We start from the raw sequence: 24,515 nt of genomic DNA, 5'->3' as shown, positions 1-24,515 counted from the left end.
ATCTACCAACAATAAAATTAAAAAAAAAAGACACAACGCACACTGTACGCATAGAAAATGTTAATTATCATTCCTATTCCAAGGTTTTTCATACAGGTCAAAGCAGATGACTCTATGCACTATCACCTCAGTAACAGCCATACAAAAATAGACAAATATACCCCCTCCCTTTTTACTAAACCACGATAGCAGTTTTTAGAGCGCAGGGAGCTGCGCTGAATGGCCAGCGCTGCTCTCGACGCTCATAGGCTCCCTGCGCTAAAAAACTATTGCGGTTTAGTAAAAGGGGACTTTAGTGTAAAATATAGACAGCAGATATAAATTCAGACACATTTTGATCACTAAATTTAAAATAAAATAATTTTTCCTACCTTGTCTGGTGATTTCATGAGTCTCTGGTTGCACTTTCTTCTTCTGACTGTGCATCCAATCTTTAGCCTGTATGCTTCCTCTCCTCCAGACCTCATTCCTTCCCCCAACTTTTCCTTCCTCTTCCCTGCCCTTTCTTTCTCTCTGCCTCCCTTTCTTTTTTTTCTGTTTCTCTTCTTTCCTTCTGTCTCCCTGCCCTCCCCCAAGCCACTGCCATCGGGGACCAGGACCCAAACCGCCACCAATAACAGGCCCGAAAGCCGCCGCCACCCCAAGCTGTCCCTGCTTCGGCCGACCAGCATTCCTCTCCCCGACGTCAATTCTGCCATCGGGGAGAGGAAGGCTGATTGGCCCAAGATCGCGATCGACCTATTGGGGGAAATGCTGCCGGGTCCTGCCTTTGCGGAAACAGAAAGTAGGCAGGACCCGGCAGCAAGAAGAGCAAATGCTTCACTAACCTGTCTCCCGCCTTAGCCCATAGCGAACGCTTGCTTCAGGGCTCTCAACATGTGCGTGCCGGCTTCCCTTCTCCCCCCTCCCCCCCCCGGACATAACTTCCGGTTTCTGAGGGAAGAGAAGGGAAGCCGGCACGCACACGTTAGAGTCACAGAGCATAAGTTCGCTACGGGCTGAAATCTCCAAGCCGGTTTTTTATGTGTTTTTTTAATGTTCAGCAGCGGCGGCAGCAGCAGATGATAGCTGGGCGGACCGCCCAGCTAAAAGGCCCTAGAGAGAACACTGGAGAGGAAGGCTGATCGGCCCGGTAGATCAGGACGGCAACACAAGTCTATCACGGAGCCCGGGATGGGCTCCGCGATCAACTCGCGTTGCCTTCCTGAGCTACTGGTCGATCACGATCGACGTGTTGGGCACCCCTGCTCTAGATAATTTTATGGGAAGGAAACCTGTGGGGAAAGGGACCATATGCAGAATCAATTAGGTTTCTCTTGTAAAAGCAGCCTTGTAGTCTGCACTCTGCAGAGCCTACCTTCCAGATCAGATAGACAGACAAAATTAAGTGTTTGGGGAACTGGGGAAGAGGTTTGAAGTCTGAAGGCAGGTTAATAAATGTTGTTTAATTAAGCAAAGATTAAATTAACTGATAGAAAGACGATAAAAATATGGATTTGATGGCTGGGTCTCTCAGAGAGCTCGTGTTTTTCTTCCTTTCGGATAAATAACTGTATTTCAAAGAAATTAGGTTTTATACATTTCCCATTCAGGTTCTAAGAGCAATAAAATTTAAAATCAGTTTATCTAGAGTAATAATTATGTATCCTTGGGAAAAACCTTCTCAAAGCATAGGTAGTTTTTTCAAGGGTATCCAGTTATAAAATTGCAATTGTAAATATATAAACAAATCATTAGATAGTGTTATCATTTCTTCATTTGCCTTACCTAAAGGTCACCTGGTAAAAGAAAATAATTAGTGAAATGAAAGCAGATTTCCCACGTTTGCATCATTCTGCTCTAACCTCTTTAACTACCAGCTGTACATGAACACTTTTTACTAAATATGTTCTTCTTCATTCTCATTATATTCACAAGCAGTGAAATTATTCACCACACTCTATGGTTGGATGAATGCTGCGGGAAAGTTAATTAAATCACTTGATTGTAAATCTGAAAGTGTTAGAAACAGAAAGAAATTAGCTTGGGAATCCTTTAATTGTCATGCATAAAAAATATGTGAACAGTGACATAGGGCTCCTTTTATTAAGCCGCGCTAGCGGGGTTAACACGCGTGACTTTTCATCACACGTTAACCCCTGCGCTGGCCTAAACACTACCGCCTGCTCAAGGGAGGCGTTAGCGGCTAGCGCGGCTGGCGGTTTAGCGCATAGTATTACGCGCGTTAAACCGCTAGCGCGGCTTGATAAAAGGAGCCCATAGTAAATAGCCAGTCTTAACTGTTTGCATAAAGTTCATTCATTGATTTTGAAGAATAGGATAATTTGCACTGTGTAACCTTTTTTTTTTTGAGCCTGATTAATAAGTGATCGGTCTTAATTGCCTATACTACAAAATTATAGAAAATATCTATCATGCCCCTCAAATGTTGCTTTTGTGTCCAAGACATTGATATTTTGAAATTTGCCTTTTTTGCAGAACATTCCAGATTGTTCCAAACTTAGGGGCCCTTTTACTAAGGCGCAAACATCTAGTAGATGCATTTTGCTATGTATATGGCCAATTTATCAAGACAAGAGGGAAAAAGTACTCCATAGAAGCATCTGCTATGATGTGTGATGCCTACAAGGCATATTTTGGTATGCCTGTTGGGGATCAAGACAAACCTTGGGCACCTCACTTCACATACAAGCACTGCCAAAAAACCCTCTGGAAGGTAAGACCATTTTGTTTCTCACTAGGTTGGTGGAATTTTCTGCTCTAAAATTTCCTAGGATGTTTAATTTAAAAAAATATTTAAATTTTAAAATTTTCAATGTTTGAAAATATATCATATATGAAATATGTTGTGAGAATCTCATACACATTAGGCATAGGTGAAATAAATGTATTGTTTTCATTACAGCAATTTCATTTTGTTCTTCTACAGGATGATACAGAGGAAAAAAAAACCCCATGGAATTTGCTATCCCAAGAATTTGGTGGGAACTCAATGACCACTCAAACAACTGCTACTTCTGCATGGTGGACCCTTCCAAATATCGAACTGGCAAGCATGCATCTGTAATACCATATCCAGACATTCCTTCATCCATTGCTCTGGTGCCACATTGCTCTGAGTTTCCCACACCCACTCCTCCAGAGAGAAAGCAGCTGTCTTCAGAAGAAAGCAGCAAGTCAGAGAGTAAGGGGGATGTTGTAAATCCAGCTTACAAAATTACAGCTGATGAGAGAATTTCATACTATCCAAACCAAAAAGACCTCAACGACGTCACTAAGTCTCATGTCGAGGCTTTTGACGTCTAGGCTCAAGTAGTGGAACTTGTTGGATGAAAGCATGCAAGTCACAGATCAAGAGGAAGCATCACCAAGCTTTTTCCACCTTCTTTACCCATCAAGATAGACTCTGCTTCTGTCACAATGAGACCAGTCTGTCTGAGGCATTTGGAATCGCCTGTAACCCGAAAGAGTGTTGTCTTTTTATTGATAGCTCATCCAGGATCATCAAAGCCGTGCTATTCCATAATGGGAACAAGTACCTATCTCTTCCATTGGCTCAGTGCACCTCAAATAGATTACAACAGCATCAATATCTTACTAGGTGCCTTGAAGTATGATGAATACAGCTGGAAGGTCATTGAATACTTCAAAATGGTGGCATTTCTAAGTGGCCTTCAAGGCAGTTTTACTAAGTTTCTCTGCTTTCTCTGCCTTTGGAACAGCAAGAAAAACAAAGGCGGGACTGGCCACAGTGGACAAAGTTTACTAGGTGCCTTGAAGTATGATGAGCACAGCTAGAAGGTCATTGAATACTTAAAAATGGTGGCATTTCTAATTGGCCTTCAAGGCAGTTTCTCTGCTATCTCTGCCTTTGGAACAGCAGGAACACAAAGGCGGGACTGGCCACAGTGGACCAAGTTTTCTTTTGGGAGAAACAGCATCAAGTGGGAACCACTGGTGGACCTCCAAAAGGTGCTGATGTCACCACTGCACATCAAATTGGGCCTAATGAAACAATTTGTTACGGCTCTAGATTAGGAGTTGGCAGACTTCAAGTACCTTCAAGATATCTTCCCTAATCTGTCTGAGACAAAGGTCAAAACTGATGTCTTCGTTGGACCACAGATAAAATAGATCCTGGAGTGCAAAGAATTTCCCAAGAGCTAACTAGTAAGGAGAACAGCTTTGTCACAGTGGTTTGGGGTTTTCTAGGCAATCACAAGGCTGAAAACTATGTAGAGTTGGTTGAGAATCTGCTGAAGAATTACAGTAAAATGGGCTTAGGATGTTTCTTGGAGTCCATGTGCTTGATGCTCATCTTGAGACATTCAAGGAGAACATGGGAGCATACTCAGAGGAGCAAGGTGAGCGCTTCCACCAGGATATACTGGACTTTGAATGCCGCTACTAACGTCAACATGAAGGGAGACTACATCTGAGGGCTGATTTGTGAAATCTCAAACCTTGAAAACTTCTCCTTTTAAATCTTCTGTGATCATCTTTATATAACTTGAAAATAAATACATGTTAATTGTGATTCACGTGTTGTTTTTTATGACATAAGAATGAAAAGACATTATATGCTTTTTATGACATTATAAGAATGAAAAGATGAAAGTGGTGTTTTTCATATTTTAAATAAGTAAATTGCAAAATCTGACTATCTTGGTCAAAAAAGCAAAGTTTTATGGAAATAACAGACTAGAAAATTACTTTTTAGGCATGAGCAATTGGGAAATTACACTTATTGCCCAGGAACCAAAATGGTTTTACATAGTGTTCTCCTTCAAGTGTTTGGCCATGATTTTATATTCTGTTAGTAATAACACTGTGTAACAGAGGTTTTGGGGCATGAATTGTAGTGGGTATTCTATAGTGATTTGGGGTTGCTGAATTCAAAACTGACCTTACTTTTTTGGTATAACCCTCTGTTTTTGGCAAAAGAGCATTACAATGAAAAAATTAACATTTTCGCTATATTTTCTAGTGCTTGGAGATAACAATCTGTGAAATATTAAAACAGGTTGCCTCAAATTAAATTTTTTTTCTCCAATAATCTTGGTAGTGTTAGTGATGAGCACGGAGAAAGGTTTCACCAGGACATTGCTACAATGGAGAAACGATATCAGGGACAGATGGAATTCATCAATGCTGGCTGACTATTGTTGGACATTAATTAGAGACGCTCCTAATCTTGTTTATAAACGCACTTAAACAGCAAAATGATTCTAGAAAATAATATTTATAGGAACTCTTAAATCAGCGCAATGTGCTATATTATGACTTCTCATGCTATAAATATTTACAATTTGCTCAAAAACTATACATGATAGGAGAAAACTGAGGCTATTTTCATATACATGAGGTCAAATTCTATAAAGTAAACCTCATTTTCTTCTTGCCTCAGAAGAAAAGTTAAAATTTGTTGTGCAGTGTAATTATGCACTAAAATAGATGAACATAAGAATAACCATACTGGAGCAGACTGATGGTTCACCTAGCAGAATTAACTCTAGAATTGCATTTCCTCTTATATTTTCCTTGACAAGTTGTTCCAGGAAGCAATCGCCTGCAGCATCCAAGAACTTGGTCTCCCTAGCGCAACCGGAGGTGCCTAGGTTCCAGTCTATCCTGGATAGTTGAAGTCTCCCATGATAACTGCATTGCCTCCCTTGCAGTTGCGTTTAATCTCATCTGTCATTTCTCCATCAATTTCTTCGGACTGCCCTGGGGGTCGGTAGTAGATGCCGATCTTCATTTCCGTTCCATTTGTTCCCGGAATTTTGACTCATAGAGACTCTAACTTATCCATCTTTTGTGGCGTGTTCTCTCCAGTAGATTCAATTCCCTCTTTGACGTATATGGAAGTGCACCCACCTTTTTGAGCCACTCTGTCTCTGCTGTATAGTTTGTATCTCGGTAGCACAGTGTCCCAGACGTTTTCCTCAGTCCACCATGTTTCCGTGATGCCGATGATGTCCACGTTATTTTTTTGTGCCATAGCTTCTAATTCACCCATCTTATTCCTTAGGCTCCTTGTGTTCATGTACATACACTTGAGTTTGCGGCTTGTTCCTTTCTTGCATTTCCTTCCGTCTTATGCTCCTTTCGATCTGTCTTGCCTGTGATTGGTGAGTCTTCCCCTCTATCTTCCTGCACAGTATCCTCCAGGTATACCAGTTCCAAAACCATCGACTTTCTCTCTCGGTCGACTGTCAGCTTTCCCCTTCTTCCTAATTTAAAAACTTCTCAAGTTCTTTCTTGATGTTGCTTGCAAGTAGCCTCATTCCGTCTCTGCTGAGGTTGAGTCCGTCCTTCCTGAATAGCTTGCTCTTCCCCCAGAACGTCGTCCAGTTGCGCACGAAGTGGAATCCTTCTTCCTCACACAAGTGCCGCATCTACGTGTTGAATGCTTGCAGCTCCATCTGCCTCTTTTCATCGGCCCTGGGTACCTGCAGGATCTCTGAGAATGCTATCCTTCTGCGTTCTGGTCTTCAGCTTCCTTCCTAGAATCTTGAACTGGTCCTTCAGTACTTTCCTGTTGTAGTTCCTGTTGCTCACATTGTTCTTCCCCATATGGATCACCACCGCTGTATCATCTTCTTCCACACAGTCGATGATCCTGTTGATGCGGCTCACTATGTCTTCTACCTTGGCTTCCAGTAGGCAGGTCACAAGCCGATCCAGTCTTCCTCCCGCTTTGTGGCTGTTGACTTGTCTGATGATGGAGTCCCCCCCGATGATTGCTGTCCTCTCTATCTTCTCTTGATTCTCCAGCCGCAGGTCCGTTTCCCTGGTGTGTCCATCTCTCCAGCCGTAGGTCCGTGTCTTTCGTTCCCATCCATTTTCTCTCATCCTGGTGTTGGCTTGCAATGGACTCGTCTTCTTGTGTTTCCAGATCTCGCTGCTGTATCGCCCATTTCTTCCTGGTGGTTGTCCGTCGCGTGGTCCACACTATCTGTAGGTGTATCTCGGCAGTTCCACTGTTGCTGGTGCTTTTCCACGGCCTCCCTGTATGCCTCCTCTATGAACTTCTCTAGCTCTCGGACTTCTTCCTTGATTGTGTCCTCTGTCTGGATGTTCTCTGCATCTTTGTCTTCCTCCTCCACTACTTAAAGTGCCTCCAGTTCCAGTATTTTGCCCTCTAGGAGTCTGACTTATTTCTTCAGGCTCTCCAGTTCGCCGCATCGAGCGCATACTTAAGACAGCAGATGGTGCAGAAAACTGGGCAGCTCAATATCCTGCTTCTGTCTGCTGCTTCCATTGCTGCCCGCTTGCCAGTCTGCTATGGATGTCTTCTGTGTCTGCTGTGGCTGTCCTCTGTGTCAGCCTGGTTGTGTGTCCTCTGCACCTGCTGTGTCCTCTGTGTCTGCCTGGTTGTGTGTCCTCTGTGCCTATTGTGTCCTGTGTGTCTGCCTGGCTGTGTGTCCTTCGTCTGCTGTGTCCTCTGTGTCTGCCTGGCTGTGTGTCCTCTGCGCCTGCTGTGGCTGTCCTCTACGCCTGCTGTGTCCTCTGTACCTGCTGTGTCTGCCTGGTTGTGTGTCCTCTGCACCTGCTGTGTCCTCTGTGTCTGCCTGGTTGTGTGTCCTTTGCCTGCTGTGTCCTCTGTGTCTGCCTGGCTGTGTGTCCTCTGTGCCTGCTGTGGCTGTCCTCTATGTCTACTGTATCCTCTGTACCTGCTGTGTCTGCCTGGTTGTGTGTCCTCTGCGCCTGCTGTGGTCTCCTTCTTCTCTCCTTTAGTGGTGGCTTATCCCTTCTCAAGGCCGTTTCGCACAAGCCCTCTCGCTAAGGCGAGCGCCTTTAATGCTCACATTTGGCACGCGCCTAACGGCTGAGCTCCGTTGGCCCCTCCGCTTTTAAGGAGGAGCTCCGGTGGATGATGTCAGGGGGTGGGCGGAGCTACCTCTCGTGATGCCCCTTGCGCTCTCCTGCCTTTTTTGCTCCTTCTTCCCCTCTCTTGTTCTCTGCTCTGCTTTTCTCTCCTTCTCTTTTCCTGCCTCCTGCTTGCCTGCCCCTTCAATAAGGAGCAGAGCCACCTCCAAGCCACTCTCATAGTGGAATATATGGGATAGGCTTGAATAACAGGATGAAAATGTTTCAAAGAGGCATGAAATAAGACACTAAAGTGATAAGGATGTAATAACGCAGTTTCTGCACGAGTAAAGGAAAATTTGGAGATCTCTCTGAACAAGTCATTAATATGATGGAGCTGACATGCCACCGCAAATAATTGAATATTCAATAGCCCCAATCCCCCTTTGTCCCTCAGGGATGCAACTACTTTATATGCCAATCTAGGTTTCTTACCATTCCACAGGAACTTATTAAAGTATTACAGTATTTCTTAGATCTTTTTTCTGGTTGCTTGAGGGTTCTGGTCAATTGCCCATTACTATAATGTTGCCAAACTTATTACCATTCCTAGTTTCTGTAAAAGTGTCTTCATTTGTCTGTTATGTCTGGGGTCAAAAATGTAGTTGATTAAGGAAAAAATACCCAGGGAAACAAGAAATAGTAACTAAGGAAATCCCAGAGACAAATTGAGGCATTGTTTATTAAGAAGAAAGGCTTCCAACTGAGAAGGATCTAGAAACACATAATTGGCTCCTTGATATGAAACTAAGCACTTACAAGGAAAGCAAAAAAAAAAAAAAAATCTCACTTATAGCCAAAACGTGATTTTTAATGTGCTAAAATAGTTTCCTCCTAAATTGTGGAAAAATATTAATCTTTTGACCAAAAAAGGATTATTTTATTTTTTTATTTTTTAAGGAAAAAAAGACTTAAGTATTAAACTTTTATCCTCATCAGTTCCAAAAGTAGTCACCAGGGATATTCTAGTAGATCATGTGAAGATTCAAAAAAATCTGCTAAGTTAGTTATTGAAGGATTTTCACCCTGCTTGGCTATTAGGTAAATGAGTGGCAGAGAAAACATAATATTCTTTAGATTTAACCATAGTATCAGAATTAACCAGGTTCAACACATCCCTTAAGCAAGACCTCAGCAAAATCATAGGTGACAGAAGACAAGTGTGTAGAAAATTCAAAAACAACAAATTTCATGTCCTATATAGATTTTCCAAGTTTTCTACCTGCTTATGTATAATGCATCTTTAATTTGGGACATTCCCAAATCATAGGTATAGCCAGATTTATTTTGGGTAAACCTGAGCCTGAAATGGATGAACATATAATATCCCTCTTCCCCATGCTTTCTACACCAACCCCTGATTTTATACCTGCTTCAGTGACCCCCCTTCCAACAAATAAATATCTGAGGTGGTAAAGATCCCCAAGCCCCATACCAACTGAAAGAGGTACTCCAACAGCCAGAATCGGTCTTTCTCCTACTTGCTGCCATGGGTGGCATTGTCCACACACTGCTGCTGTGCCAGCTTGTTCCCTCCCTCATATACTCAGTTTTCAGATTTGCATGAAAATCAAGCATGTACATGGGATGTCACGTCATGGCGGCAGTGCTTGAACAGTGCCACCGGCTGCAGGAGTAAGAGAAAGACCTGTTCTGGCCATGGAATACCTCACGCAGCTGACGGGATTTGGGGATTCTCAACAGCTGTAACAAAGGTGCCAGAAATTTGGGTGAACTCATGCCCACCCTTAGCAATGCCACCGCTGCAATTGTACTGTTTGCACTTGGGTTTGTTGTAACCTAGAGTTTAAAACAAATTGGTCTTTTGAAGCAAAATCTAAACATCTTTAAACTAAGCCCCTCTTCTATTAAACTGCGCTAGCAGTTTTTAGTGCAGAGAGCTGCGCTGAATGGCCCGCGCTGCTCCCAATGCTCATAGGAACTCTATGAGTGTCGGGAGCAGCACAGGCCATTCAGTGCGGCTCCCCACGCTAGAAACTGCTAGCGCAGTTTAATAGAAGAGGTCCTAAACTAAACTAAAACTTAGTTTTATAGACCGGGTCATCTACCAAGAGGAGCCCGACTCGGTTAACATCATCTAAACATCTTTTAACCTCCCAAGGCTCACTGTCCTCAAGGTATGGCTCCAGTGCTACTTTCTCCAGTGCTACCATTGGGTGCAGTAGAGGAACCAAAGCAGCTGACCACACCCTTTTTAGCTGAGATCAGTTGCATGCATCTTATCTGACTTTACATGCAATTTTTTCATTAAGTGATCTAAACTCCTGCTACTCTTTGTTTATATGTTCCACCCCAAACTTGTCCCCTTTGCTGGCTATTATGATGTTTTAATGTGTGTGTTAAGATACTACAAAAAGGCAGAATAGTCACAGGTTCAAGAAAGGGGTCGCTCAGAGGAAATGTTATACTCTACAACACTAAACAGCAAAATACTTTGTATATATAGGGTGCCCTCAGCGTGAGCGAGCAGCAACGGGAGACGAGCTTCAACGCTTCACAAAACAGGCAGAGGTCATGAACCCCCACCTGATGGTGTGCGGGTGGGGGTTCATGACCTCTGCCTGTTTTGTGAAGCATTGGAGCTTGTCTCCCGTTGCTGCTCGCTCACGCTGAGGGCACCCTATATATACAAAGTATTTTGCTGTTTAGTGTTGTAGAGTATAATGAAACACACTTTCACAAGAAAAAGAAAAGAACAATGTCATATAGAAATGTAGGCAGTGCTGCTTTAGTTCAAAGGAGAAAGTTCCAACTGAACTGGAGAAAAAGCCTCAGACAAAAGCCCTCCCACCACCACAATGGTGGATAAAGGTGGTAGGGTGGTAACCTCACTGGCAAAAACCTCCGTTGTACTCCCAAAATAGAAAACTATAAGCAGGGCTGTCTATGCATAGTTGATAGAAGAAAAAAAACTTTCCACTTATCTCTGTTGATCTGTACACCCAGCGTTTCACTAACTTGCTGCCTCAGGGTGTATCAAAGTCCGATCAAAACTTTTAAGCAGGACGCCGTAACGTCTCATCTGACGCCGTAACTTCATTGAGTGCTTCCTACGTCCCGGCAGGCTCCCAGTCTTTCTAATGTACCTGGGGAAGTGGAGGATTAAAGGGCAAATTCTATAAGAAGCGCCCAAAAGTTAGATTTAAGTAAAATTGGGTGGTGTTTAATGAATCATGCTGAGTAGAATCTGTTTTGCAGGTGCCCAGCTCTAGGCGCAACTAAAAGTTAGGTGCGTGGCTGAGCGCTGAAGCGCACTTAAGAGCAGTGATTCTGCAACAAGGTGCCTAATATGTAGCCACGCCCACACCTAACATGCATGGCGCCTATTTTTTTTTGAAGGCCGCCTAAATTTTCAGAGGCGCCTTGTTACAGAATCGCACTTTCTTGATAGGCACCTAGGTTTCAATCGGTGCCGATTAAAAAGCTTAATTGAGCTTGTTCTTCAATTTAGATAGGCGCCTATCTATTTAGGTGCCTAACTTTAGGCGCTGGTTACAGAATTTGGGCTTAAGTGACCTGGATTAAGTGACTTGCGCTGAATGCTTCACCACACTCTCATCCATTAAAGTTGCAGTTTGTTTTCCTGCTTGTCTAGAAAATGCAGTTTTATCCTTGTCCATAGCATTAAAAGCACCTCCCGCTCTTTGGTACCCTGTCCCTCTTTGTCTTCCTAGCTCCTTTCCTATAACCCTTCATTGTAGCTCCTTTTCAATCTAACACTGTAAACCGTGCCGAGCTCTATGCTTGTGGAGATGGCGCAGTATACAAACCTAAGGTTTAGTTTAGTTTAGTTTTAGTTTAGACTCAAATAATAATAAGCAAGTTACTTTCTGCATCGGGCTTTTATGCCAGTGTTTCCAGAAGCCTTCTATTAAATTGCAAGTGGAAGAACAAAAAACACACCTTAGCCTTTTTCTCATTTCTCTCACCCTCAACTGAACTTGTGTATATTTAGTTTTCTCAGGTGAATTGTAATTGCTGTTAGTCAGTGTTCTTTCTTGGAAATACCTCCTTGAATACCACTTGCTTCTCCCTGCAGCTGCATACATGCAGGGCATCCAGGGTTTTAAGATAATTAATGCTGTCCTTGCCTGAAACCGGTATGGAGCCGTATTCATCTAATCAGAAGAAAAAAAAAATCTCTTTAAAATTAATTGAACATTTGAACAGAGAGAGGAAAAAATTATTATTTTTTTTTTTACTGCCAATAGATTTATTTAACAAATGTTTGAACTACTATACAAAAACAATTTTGTGTTGGGCACTGTTTCTATGTTAATATTTTTGTGACTGTACCACATTTAACCCTGTTGTTTCTTACCATGAACTTGGTTGATATGAGTAAATGGATCAAAAATAATTCTATGAAAAAAATGAGTTGGTGAGAAGCTTTTTCTATATGGAGGAGGAGACTAATGGTTAGTGCAGTGGGCTGAGAATCTGGGGAACTGGGTTCAATTCCGCTGTGGCTCCTTGCGACCTTGGGCAAGTCACTTAACACTCCATTGCCCCAGCTACAGAACTTACCCCCCTCTTTTACAAAGGTACGCTAAACTTTTTGACGTGCGCTAAGCGCTAATGCGTGCATGTTATCCTATGAATGCGTTAGCGGTTAGCGCACGCATTTATTTAGCTTGTGCTAAATCTGTGCTAAAATTCATAGCACGCCTTTGTAAAAGAGGGCCTGAGACTGTGAGCCCACTAGGAACAGAGAAAGTAAAATATATATACACTAGTCTTTAAGCCCATTACATTAACGGGTGCTAGAATAGATGTCTGTCTTTCTTTATCTCTCTCTCCTTGGCCGCTGTCTGTATCCTTCTGTCTCCCCCTCCCCCCCGAGCAAAGCTGTCTGCCCCCAGCACCCACGTCCCCCCCCAAATGACTCTCCATGGCCCTCTTCTGTCTTCCCCCCAGAGCAAAGCTGTCTGTCCCCAGCACACCTCCCCCCAAAGCAGCCCCCTTTCCCTATCTCTCCATGGCCACTTCTGTCTCCCCCCAGCACACCCCTCCCCCCCAAAGCAGCTCCCTTTCCCTCTCCCTGTCTCTCCATGGCCCCTTCTGTCTCCCCCCCAGAGCAAAGGTGTTTGCCCCAAGCACACCCCTCCCCCCAAAGCAGCCCCCTTTCCCTCTCCCGCTGACTCTCTCTCTGGCCCCCTTTCTCTGTCTGTCTTTCTGTCCCTCTCCCTGCCCCTGTGTCTTTCTTTCTTTCTGTCTCCCTCCCTCCCGCTGTCTGTCTGTCATTTTCCCCCAAATCCCTGTGAAGCAGCATTTCCATCCCACTTCCCTATGCAGCAGCAACAGCATTTCCCTCCTGCCCCCCCCTCTTTCCTGTGCAGAAGCAGTAGCAGCATTTTCCCCCACCCCCCTTTCCCTTCTCTTACCTTCTCTTCCTTGCTCTGTTCGGCCCCTCCCCCTTCTTTTACTGCCCAATCTGGCCTGCTCCTGACCCTCCCACCGCCGACAAACGTCGGGGCTCCAGCCGAGTAGGCAGCACTTTAAACACGCTGCTTCGCGGCCTTCTACTGCCGATTTCCTCTGCCGCGTCTGTCTCCAATGATGTCATCAGAGACGCGGCAGAGGAACTCGGCAGAGAAGGGCGCAAAGCAGCGTGTTTATAGTGCTGCCTACGCCGCTGGAGCCGGGAGGTTTGTGGAGGGTCAATGGCCGGAGCGGGGCTGCTGTCCACCACTCGTTTGCTGCCACTGGTGCTGCCTACTCCGCTGGAGCCTGGAGGTTTGTAGAGAGCACAGTCGCACGCATGCGCCTCCAGCCCCTGCAAGCGCCGTGAGGTGTCAATTAGAATGTTGCCACAGAAGCACACCTCACGGCGCCAGGACTCACGAATTTTTGAGAGCGCATGCGCGCTCTAGCGTTTTATTATTATTGATGCCTTGGTTGTACTACAAAAAGACAGTTTATCAAAGCCCATGACCCTTTACCATTTAGTGTGAGCTTGAACTACTCTTGCATCTGAAATATCACATGTTGATAGATGTCACACTCGCCTTCTTGTGTTTAGGCTTGCCTTCTGGGAAACAGGATAACTATTGTTTCCTGATCCTAACAACACAATACCTTACTCTATTACTTGATTCCTAGGCTGCCAAGGATAATGTGGTAAAAATGACAATGTTACTAATCGTAAACATACAACTACCTTTCCAGTTTTAAGAATTGCAATACTGGGACAGACCGAAGGTCCATCAAACACCAAAGATTGTACTGTGGGGAGTAATACTTAGCACCACTCAAAATTGCTTTTTACCTTAACTTCATAACAAATAATTTGTTTCTGAAATGATTTGGTTTGTATTAATCTCTAGAGCCACACAGGTTAAAGATTTATTGATACCTTGACGTGGCAAAGTTTTTGACAAGTGCCTCTATCAAGAGTCCTTATTCCTTTATGAGAATAAGCTCAACGTGTTTGCACAAACATTAAGCTTCTTGCATAATAGGTTGATCCAAAAGAACAATATTGAACAAAAAGATTTCAAAATCTCATGAGTTCAGAAGAGTCTTTATTGGATCAACTTATTGCTTTTTTCTAGACCTTTTTAACAGGCCTAGACGCAGAATTCATATGTTTGCTTACCCAACAGTAAATGCTTGTCGTTTTAAAAGATTTCTGGATTAGAACTCTTGCATTTCGGTCAGGAAAAATGAATGACTGGCTGGGTAATATTATTATCCATGCTCCATCTTATTTTATTTTTAGAAAATTAGTAAAAACACAGTTGTTTGATCGATTTGTAACCTAATGAGTCATTGTTTAATTATTTTATCTTTTTTATCTTGTATATATTTCTGATGATTTGTACTGTATTTTTTTCACTGATTGTCCAGTACAACTTATTTTAAATTGCCTCAAACTATTATGGCTTTGGCGGTATACAAGAATAAAATTATTATTATTAATAACCTGTAGCTTTAGTGACATTTGGCTATCTCCGTTTTTTGGTCTTCTCCTCTTCTCTTTTTGGTATACTAGTTTCATTGAATCTTCCTCTGAACTGTTGCCATGTCATCTCCCTAAAAACATAAGAATAGCCCTGCTGGGTCAGACCAGTGATCCATCTAGCCCAGTGTCCTGTTTCTAACAGTAGCCAATCAAGGTTACAAGTACCTGGCAGAAACCAAAATAGTGAGCGGACTGCTGGGCACGACGGACCACTGGTCTGACCCAACAGCGGCATTCCATACTACTGATCACAGGGCAAGCAGTGGCTTACCCCATGTCTGTTTCAATAGCAGATTATGGACTTTTCCTTCAAGAACTTGTCAAAACATTTTTTTAAAACCTGCTACACTAACTGCTGTTACCATGTCCTCTGGGAACAAGTTCCAGAGTTTAACTATTCATTGAGTGAAAAAAAATTCCTCCTATTTATTTCAAAGTTATTTCCATATAACTTCATTGAGTGCTTCCTAGTCTTTGTAATTTTTGAGAGAACGATAAAGCGATTCACTTTTAGCCATTCTACACCACTCAGGATTTTGTAGACCTCAGTTATATCTCCCCTCAGCCTTCTCTTTTCCAAGCTGAAGAGCCCTAACTTTTAGGCCTTTCTTCACTCGTATGAGAGGCATTCCATCCTTTTTATCATCTTGGTCACTCTTCTTTGAAGCTTTTCTAATTCTGCTATATCTTTTTTGAGATACAGTGACCAGAACTGAACGCAATACTCAAGGTGATTCAGAGGTATAATAATAATCTTGGTCTTAGATACTATCCCTTTCCTAATAATTTGTATCATCCTATCTGATTTTTTTGGCTGCACATTAGACAGAAGATTTCATCATATTGTCTAAGATAACATCTAGATCAGTGTCTCTCAAACTTTCTCGAGCCGGGGCACACTAAAGGTTGTGGCCACAGCTTGAGGCACCCAGAAGTGCGCCGATGTTGCGGTGATGACATCACACATATGCGTGACATCATCGCGTCGATGTCCACACATGTGCAGAGGCCCTCCAGATGGGCCCTGAACCGCCAGTAGGGGGTGCCAGCAGGGAAGAGGGCCGGAAAGAAGGAGAAGCACTGACGCCAGCTGATTGCTTACAGCAGTGTTTCTCAACTACTTCAAGCTTAAGTACTCCTAAGTCTAACAAATATCAACTGAGTACTCCAACCACAGACCTCCCTAGGCCCACCCAAGCTCTGCCCCAGATCCCATCCCCTTTAGTAATTGTAATGCAATTTTTCCATTCATTTTTCATATACACACAATATACACAGCAGATATAAATTCTCAAAACTGACACATTTCAATCACTATATTAAAAATAAAATCATTTTACCTACCTGCGATCCTCTGCAGGCGGCTGTAATTAGCTTTAAAGGTGAGACCAGCAGGCCGAGGGGGAAGCCAGAGGATACTAGAGAGAAGGGGGAAACATGCAGGCCTTCAGCGAATCAGGTAGCGCTGGCGCTGTACCGCATAGGGAAGTCAGCTGGCAGGTGCCTCTCTTCCTTCTTAGTGTACCGCAGCACACTTGGAATCTCAGGAGGCACACAGTTTGAGATACACTGATCTAGATCTTTTTCTTGGCTACTGACCCCTAAATTTTTATTTATTTTATTTTATTTATTAAATTTTCTATACCGTTCTCCCAAAGGAGCTCAGAACGGTTTACATTAAATTATTCAGGTACTCAAGCATTTTTCCCTGTCTGTCCCGGTGGGCTCACAATCTCTCTAATGTACCCGGGGCAATGGGGGGATTAAGTGACTTGCCCAGGGTCACAAGGAGCAGCGTGGGTTTGAACCCACAACCTCAGGGTGCTGAGGCTGTAGCTTTAACCACTATGCCACACTCTCCCCAAGTGGACCATAACTGCTTACTAAGATTTGGATTATTCTTCACAATGTGTGTCGCTTTGCATTTGTCTACATTAAATTCCATTTCAGATTTGGATGCCAGATCTTCCAATTTCTAAGGTCTTCCTGCAATTTTTCACAGTCTGCATGTTTTTTAACAACTTTGAATATTTTTGCATCATCTGCAAATGTAATTACCTTGCCATTCCAATTTCCAGATCATTTATAAATAAGTTAAATAGCATCAATTCTAGAACAGCCGCTTTAGTTCTCAAAAGTAGTAGCAAAATCTGCAATAGAGTAGACATGCCAGATGGTGTGAATAACATGAAGATAGACCTGGCGAAGCTTGAAGAATGGTCTGAAATTTGGCAGCTAAAATTTAGGGCTCCTTTTATCAAACCACGCAACTTTTAATCATGCGCTTAGCCCCGCGCTGGCCAAAAACTACTGCCTGCTCAAGAGGCGGCGGTAGCGACTAGCGTGGCCGGCGGTTTAAGGAGCCCTTATTTCTAAGAAATGCAAGGTCATGCATTTGGGCTGCAAAAAGCTGAGGGAACGGTACAGAACTTATGTGCTCGACAGAATAGCAGGACTTGGGTGTGATTGTATGTGATGATCTTAAGGTGGCCAAACAGGTTGAAAAGGTGACGGCGAAAGCTAGAAGGATGCTAGGGTGCATAGGGAGAGGTATGGCCAGTAGGAAAAAGGAGGTATTGATGCCCCTGTATAAGACTTTGGTGAGACCTCATTTAGAATATTGTGTACAATTCTGGAGGCCGCACCTTCAAAAAGATATAAAAAGGATGGAGTCGGTCCAGAGGAAGGCTACTAAAATTGTGCGTGGTCATCGTCATGAGGCATATGGGGACAGACTTAAAGATCTCAATCTGTATACTTTGGAGGAAAGAAAGGAGAGGGGAGATATAATAGAGACGTTTAAATACCTACGTAATGTAAATGCACATGAGTCAAATCTCTTTCATTTGAAAGGAAACTCTGCAATGAGAGGGCATAGGATGAAGTTAAGAGGTGATAGACTCCGGAGTAATCTAAAGAAATACTATTTTACAGAAAGGGTGGTAGATGCATGGAACAGTCTCCCAGAAGAGGTGGTGGAAACAGAGACTGTCTAAATTCAAGATGGCCTGGGATAGGCACATGGGATCTCTCAGAGAGAGTGAAAGAGATAATGGTTACTGCGGATGGGCAGACTAGATGGGCCATTTGACCTTTATCTGCCATCATGTTTCTTTGGTAAGGTTTGTCTTTTGTGGATGATACTAAATTCTGTAATAGGGTAGACAACCTGGATAGCATGAGGGAGGAATGATCCAGAAATTGGCAACTAAGGTTGAATACTAAAAAAAGCAGGGTCATTCACTTGGGCTGCAAAAATCCAAGGGAACAGAATATAGTATAGGAGGTGAAGTATGAAAGAAGAGCGCGACTTCAGGGTGATTTGTATCTGATGATCTCAGTGTAGCAAAATAGATAGAAAAGGTAACAAAGCCAGAAAGATTCTCAGGTGCATAATGAGAGGAATGGGTAGTAGGAAAAAAGAAGTGATAATGCCATTTTATACTATAGGTCAGTGGTCTCAAACTCAAACCCTCTGCAGGGCCACATTTTGGATTTGTAGGTACTTGGAGGGCCGCAGAAAAAATAATTAATGTCTTATTAAAGAAAAGGCAACTTTACATAAGGTAAGTACCTATAAATCCAAAATGTGGATCATCTGAAATTTGAAATTATCAGAAGCAATTGCTTCTGATAATTTCAGCTATACCCAGCTGAAAGCAGTGCAACATGCGGAAAGTGAAAAACTCAAAGTATCAACTGCAAAAGACAAGATTTTGGACCAACTATTTTGAGGCACAAGGTGCCATTGGAGGCACTGCCTCCAATGGTTATCTTATGTTCTGGAACGTTGCTCGCCTCACTGCTGTAACTTCACGCAAGCGCTTTCCTGCGTCTGCACAAGATTGTGAGGTGTAGTGGAGAGGACAATCGCGTACAGATGCAGGAAAGCGCTTGCGTGAGGTTACAGCAGTGAGGCGAGCAAAGGTCCAGAACACGACCGCTGGACAAGGAGCAAGTTTTATAAATCATTCTTTATAATCCTGAGGGCCTCAAAATAGTACCTGGCGAGTTGCGAGTTTGAGACCGCTGCTATAGGTCATTAGTGAGACCTCATTTAGAATGCTGTGTGCGGTTCTAGAGACCACACCTTCAGAAAGATAAATAGAAACATAGAAGATGACGGCAGAAAAGGGCTACAGCCCATCAAGTCTGCCCACTCTGCTTACCCACCCCCTGTCTATGCCCTAATGACCCAATTTCCTTATCTTGACCCTCGTAGGGATCCCACATGGGTATCCCATTTATTCTTAAAGTCTGGCACGCTGTCTGCCTCGATCATCTGCACTGGAAGCTTGTTCCAATGATCAACCGCTCTCTCTGTGAAGAAATACTTTCAGGTGTCGCCGTGAAATTTTCCACCCCTGATAGTGTCAGTCCAGAGGGTGGCTACAAAATTGGTCAGTAGTCTGGACAGACTTATAGACCTTAATATGTATACTCTGGAAGAAAGAGAGGAAAGAGGGGATATGATTGAGAAATTTAAATATCTCCATGTGATTAATGTACAGGAGGAGAGACTTTTTCAAATGAAGGAAAACTCCAGTAGGAGAGGGCTTAGTCTGAAGTTAAGAGGTGATAGGCTCAGGAGTAATTTAAGAAAATATGTTTTTACAGAAAGGGTGGTAGATGTGTGTTACAGTCTCCTGGTAGAAGTGGTGGTGACATGTGTCTGAATTTAAGAAAGCATGGGACCGACATGTGGGAATCCTCAGGGAGAAGAGTAGATAGAGAATGCTGTGGATGGACTTTATGGCCTTTATCTGCTGTCATGTTTCTATGTTTCTGAGTAAAATGGCCTGACACAATTTGGTGAATAATGGTATCCTAATAATTGGCCTATAATTGCTTGGTAGTGTCAGGTCTAAATTAGAAGATTTAGGGATTGGTGTAAGAATAATTGTACTCATTTCAGAATGAAAATAGTTGTATGCGGAATGCTCTTTCAGTAAAAACATGTCCATTGCATTATTCACAAAGGTAATATATTAGCCCCCCCCCCTTTTTTATTTTTATTTTTTTAACAAAGCGGCAGTAACAGCTGCTGTGCAGCAAATGCTCCATCATCCATTATATTCCTGTGGGCCTCCGAGTGATTATTGCAGCAGCAGCCACTACCATTGCTTTGTAAAAGAGGGAGGGAGTAAGTAACTAAATCGGACAGCAATCCAATCAGCAAAATGGCATGGATAATACTGTATAATCATGAGAGACTGAGTCAAAAGAAGATCAATACCTACCAGATGGAATTCCATTGCCGATAGTATTAACATCTGATAATAACACATTAGATTGCACTGACTGTTGTATTAAAGATTGTCTTTTCTAAAAAGATGGTGCTATTTCATTTACATCTGGTTGTTCAACTTAACCTCATTAAAGGGCCTTTTTACTAAGCTGTGCAAAAATGTAGCCTGCACTATGGCTAGCATGTGCTTTTCAAGTGCGCTGAGGCTGCTTTTAGCACTGGTATACAATGGCCGCCTTCCTCCATTAATTGGATATACGCTAATTTCCAAATTAGCACATGAGCATGTGAGCCCTTTTTCCAACACCGCCACTCTTAGCTTTACCCTTCTCTTCCACTTCCAATTCTGGACTTTGTTCCTTTTCATCTATTCCTGGAATAAATTACCTGAGTTTGTCCGTCAAGCCCCTTCCCTTGTTTAAAAGCAGACTGAAAACCCACCTTTTTGATATAGCTTTCAATCCTTAACCCTACTCCTCTGCCCTCCAACCCAGCTCGCTGATTAACTATTCCCCTTAACTGTATCCATGACATCCTGTTTGTCTTTGGGAAGCAGAGCTGAGATTGTGATGTCATAATGCCTCATTCCACCAATAAGGACCAACCTCATCAGTGATGTCGCAATGGCTTGATTGTCCTCCAATCCAGCCAGCAGATTAACCGTTCCCTTTAACTTTATCCATGACATCCTGTTTGTCTGTCTTGTCTGTCTAGATTATAAGCTTTTTTGAGAAGGGACTTTCTTTGTGACTCTGTGCAGTGCTGTGTATATCTGGTACTGCTATAGAAATAATAGCAGTAGTAGTAAAAATACATCCTGGTTTTTCTTTGAGATTTTTTTTTTTTTCAAATTCTCAGGACCTATTGCTTTGCCTTGTTTTAGCTGCTCTTTGGCAATCCCCAGAAGCACCTGCCTTAGGTACCTATTTGATTGAGCCATCCCTGGTAGAATCTGCTTCACTTGTGCATGAATAAACATATAGAATGGCTTTGTTGAACTTTTCTGCAATTAGATGTATTTATCATTTCCACAAGTCTGCATAAATGTATCCTGTGGTAAAGAAAAATAAATAAAACTAAACAGTGATCCATGACAGCATTTCTTAACTCGGTCCTGGAGTACAGCCTTGCCAATCAGGTTTTCAGGATATCCACAATGAATATGCATAAACTTGATTTGCATATACTACCTCCATTATATTCAAGTTTCTTTCATGCATATTCATTGTGGAGATCCTGAAAACCTGACTGGCGAGGGAGTACTCCAGGACAGAGTTGAGAAACATTGATCCATGGTACCTGTCTAGTGGCTTTCACATTGAATTGAACTCTGTGAAGAGCACAAGTCGGGTACTCTGTCCATAGTGCTTTCTTTCTGCCTGCTTTAAAATTTTATTTTAGATATACTCACTAGTGATTTAACAAGCTAGCAAATTCAAATTTACATCGCATGTTCAAACAGCATAGTGAACTTGCCTAGGCATTTGTAATCTGGGATTTTTTACTTTACGATATTGATCTGTAATAATTGGCCATATTCAGAGTTTGAAAACTCTCAGGTGCTACTACCTGGGAATAGTCTTACATGCTATTAGTTAATTGCATGTTACCTGGCACATTGAATATCTGTGCTTACTAATGGGTAAGTTCATGTGTCTTACATAGTGTGATTGAACATGGGATTTGGAAAGGTGGCAGCTAAGTATGTGGCATGGACTGTATGATTTTGTTCAGAGGTTGGGAAGTAAGACCAGTGCCAAGTAGACTTCTATGGTCTGGGTCCCATAAATGGTAAAGTAGATCAGGATCAAGGCTGGAATAGGTTTCAATGGCAACTTTGATAATTGGGAAGTAGAACTAGTGCTGGACTGATTTCTATGGTCTGTGTCCCCCAAATTGGCAGGGAGAGAGATTGAGTATATGTGATGGGCTGAGTAGTCACTTCACCACCAGGCACCTCGGGACATCCTACCCCAGTCTAATGTAGCCACCACAGATAGTGCCGATCTCTACCAGTCCCTGGACTTCTGGGTTTTCTGGCTGCTTCCGGTACCAGTACCAATCTCTCTGCTGGTTGCCACCAGCCAGTCACCATCAGCCAGGATACAACTGATACTCTGGTCCTCAAAGACCTTCCTAACACCAGTCATTCAGAATCACAATACCACTGTTCCCCGTGGACCTTCCTGTCACTCGTCGCTCAAATATTCTCCCTGAGCACACTGGTCCCACTTCCCACTGGATGCTCCGGTTGCTCAGATAATTAGGATTACCAAGGGTCACCAGAGCTGTACAGTTCCAGGTTTTTTGTTCTGGGAGTGTTTTCTAACCCATTTTCCACTCAGGGTGAGTAGAGAGCTCCCAGGTATCTTTGCAGTATACACATGCAAATGAACTTAAGAACATAAGAAATGCCTCTGCTGGGTCAGACCCGAGGTCCATCATGCCCAGCAGTCCGCTCACGCGGTGGCCCAGCAGGTCCAGGACCTGTGCAGTAATCTTCTATCTATACCCCTCTATCCTCTTTTCCAGTAGGAATTTGTCTAATCCTTTCTTGAACCCCAGTACCGTACTCTGCCCAATCACGTCCTCTGGAAGCGCATTCCAGGTGTCCACCACACGTTGGGTAAAAAAGAACTTCCTAGTATTTGTTTTGAATCTGTCTCCTATCAACTTTTCCGAGTGCCCTCTTGTTCTTTTATTATTTGAAAGTTTGAAGAATCTGTCCTTCTCTACTCTTTCTATGCTCTTCATGATCTTATAAGTCTCTATCATATCCCCTCTAAGTCTCCTCTTCTCCAGGGAAAAGAGACCCAGCTTCTCCAATCTCTCAGCATATGACAGGTTTTCCATACCTTTTATCAGACGCGTCGCTCTCTTCTGAACCCTCTCGACTAACGCCATATCTTTCTTAAGGTACAGCGACCAATATTGGACGCAGTACTCCAAATGCAGGCGCACCATTGCCCGATACAACGAGTCTTCCCTCTGCTGGCCGGTGACGGGAAATGCACCCTGTTACAGTATGCCAGCATTTAATCATGAAGTGGAACCTGTGCAGAATGGCCTCTTTGTTGGGCAGATTGGATAGACCATTCAGTTCTTCACTGACTGATATTTATGATGTTACTATTCAGTGCTGCATGTAGAACAGACCCTGACATCTCAATCAATGCAGTGTCTTACAGCTGTGCAGATGTGTGGAGAAACATATAGGCTGTTTTTCGCCCATGGTCCAGCACACTCCTGGAATAGTTTTATACTTGCTGATATTGCAAAGTTACTTTGAAATAGTGTGTGTATGAGAGATTGCTATTATGTATTTAGTGAATGTTTCTTAAGTCAACTCTATTTTTTTAATGTTTAAGGTTTGTGGTTCTGTTCACACTCAAAGCCAACTGAATATTTAGACTGTGTATGTTTTTCCTTTTGTGTATCTTGAACAACTGGGTAAAATCTCTGTCCAGTATTTATAACAACCTTAGTTAGATCCTAAATTACTGGTAATATAGAATTTAGACTGTAAGTTGACTGGTGTCTTTGGTATTGAAAGTGGCTAATTGTTTTTCTTAATCTCTTCATTAGGTGGATGCACCCTAAAGAACAAATCTAGTCAGTCACTGGAGTCATGTGCAGAACTGCTAGGGTTGGATCAGGAGGATCTGCGAGTCAGCTTAACCTCCAGAGTCATGCTTACAACAGCAGGGGGCACTAAAGGCACAGTTATCAAGTAAGCTTGGAAATTGTTGGGTTGGGTTTTTTTTTGTTGTTGTTGTTGTTTCTTTCAGTGCAGTAAGGAAACTGAGAGCATATATTTTTATTGTACAGTATAAACTGATCTGTGTATTTTAGCCTTAATTCTTATTTAAAAGAACTGCCTTTAATAAAAGAGAAGTTCAGGTCTCCTTTATTGCCTTACTACTGAGGGGTATAAAATAAACTAGTAACCTTCACCCACATTCTTTAGTGATATGTTTCATTGCATAATTCAGCTTGGAGAACATTTAGGTTACAAACCTTCAGGGTTAATTTTATAGTGAGGCACCTATAAAAAAAAAAAGCTTGAAAGACCTGTGTACAGTTGGTGCACCTTTTTCTCATACAGTATGATTAAAAGGTGAACCAAACATATTTATCACTGACACATTTTCAACAAAGCATGAATTCAAGTTGGGTGATTTTGAACAACATTTATGTTAGAAAGGCAATGTATGCCTGCATGTTGCTTTATAAAATAACCTTCTAGAATAATAGTGCACAAATCTTCTCACACAGCGTCACACTTTCTCCAGCGTCACACTTTCTCACTTTCTGCATGTGTAGGCTTCTACTTTCTGCATATGTAGGCTTCTGCTTTCTCCAAGCTGTGCTCCTGGGCAGGGCAGGATTTAGGCATAGGCAAACTAGAGA

The 24,515-nt window shown here is 42.7% G+C and overlaps 1 protein-coding gene across 10 annotated transcripts in view; it reads left to right on the top strand.

The window, feature by feature from the left end:
- The window catches only part of MYO6 (myosin VI), a 426,976-nt gene that overhangs the window by 179,798 nt on the left and 222,663 nt on the right, over window positions 1-24,515 (top strand). For all 10 annotated transcript variants that reach the window (XM_033936483.1, XM_033936482.1, XM_033936481.1 and 7 more), the window contains one exon: window positions 23,691-23,835. In XM_033936483.1, the coding sequence (XP_033792374.1) occupies window positions 23,691-23,835 (145 nt within the window). The remainder of the gene's footprint in view (window positions 1-23,690; window positions 23,836-24,515) is intronic.

This window comes from Geotrypetes seraphini, chromosome 3 (genome assembly GCF_902459505.1).
Source record: "Geotrypetes seraphini chromosome 3, aGeoSer1.1, whole genome shotgun sequence".
NCBI lineage: Eukaryota > Metazoa > Chordata > Amphibia > Gymnophiona > Dermophiidae > Geotrypetes > Geotrypetes seraphini.
This window is presented reverse-complemented; position numbering and strand designations above follow the sequence as displayed.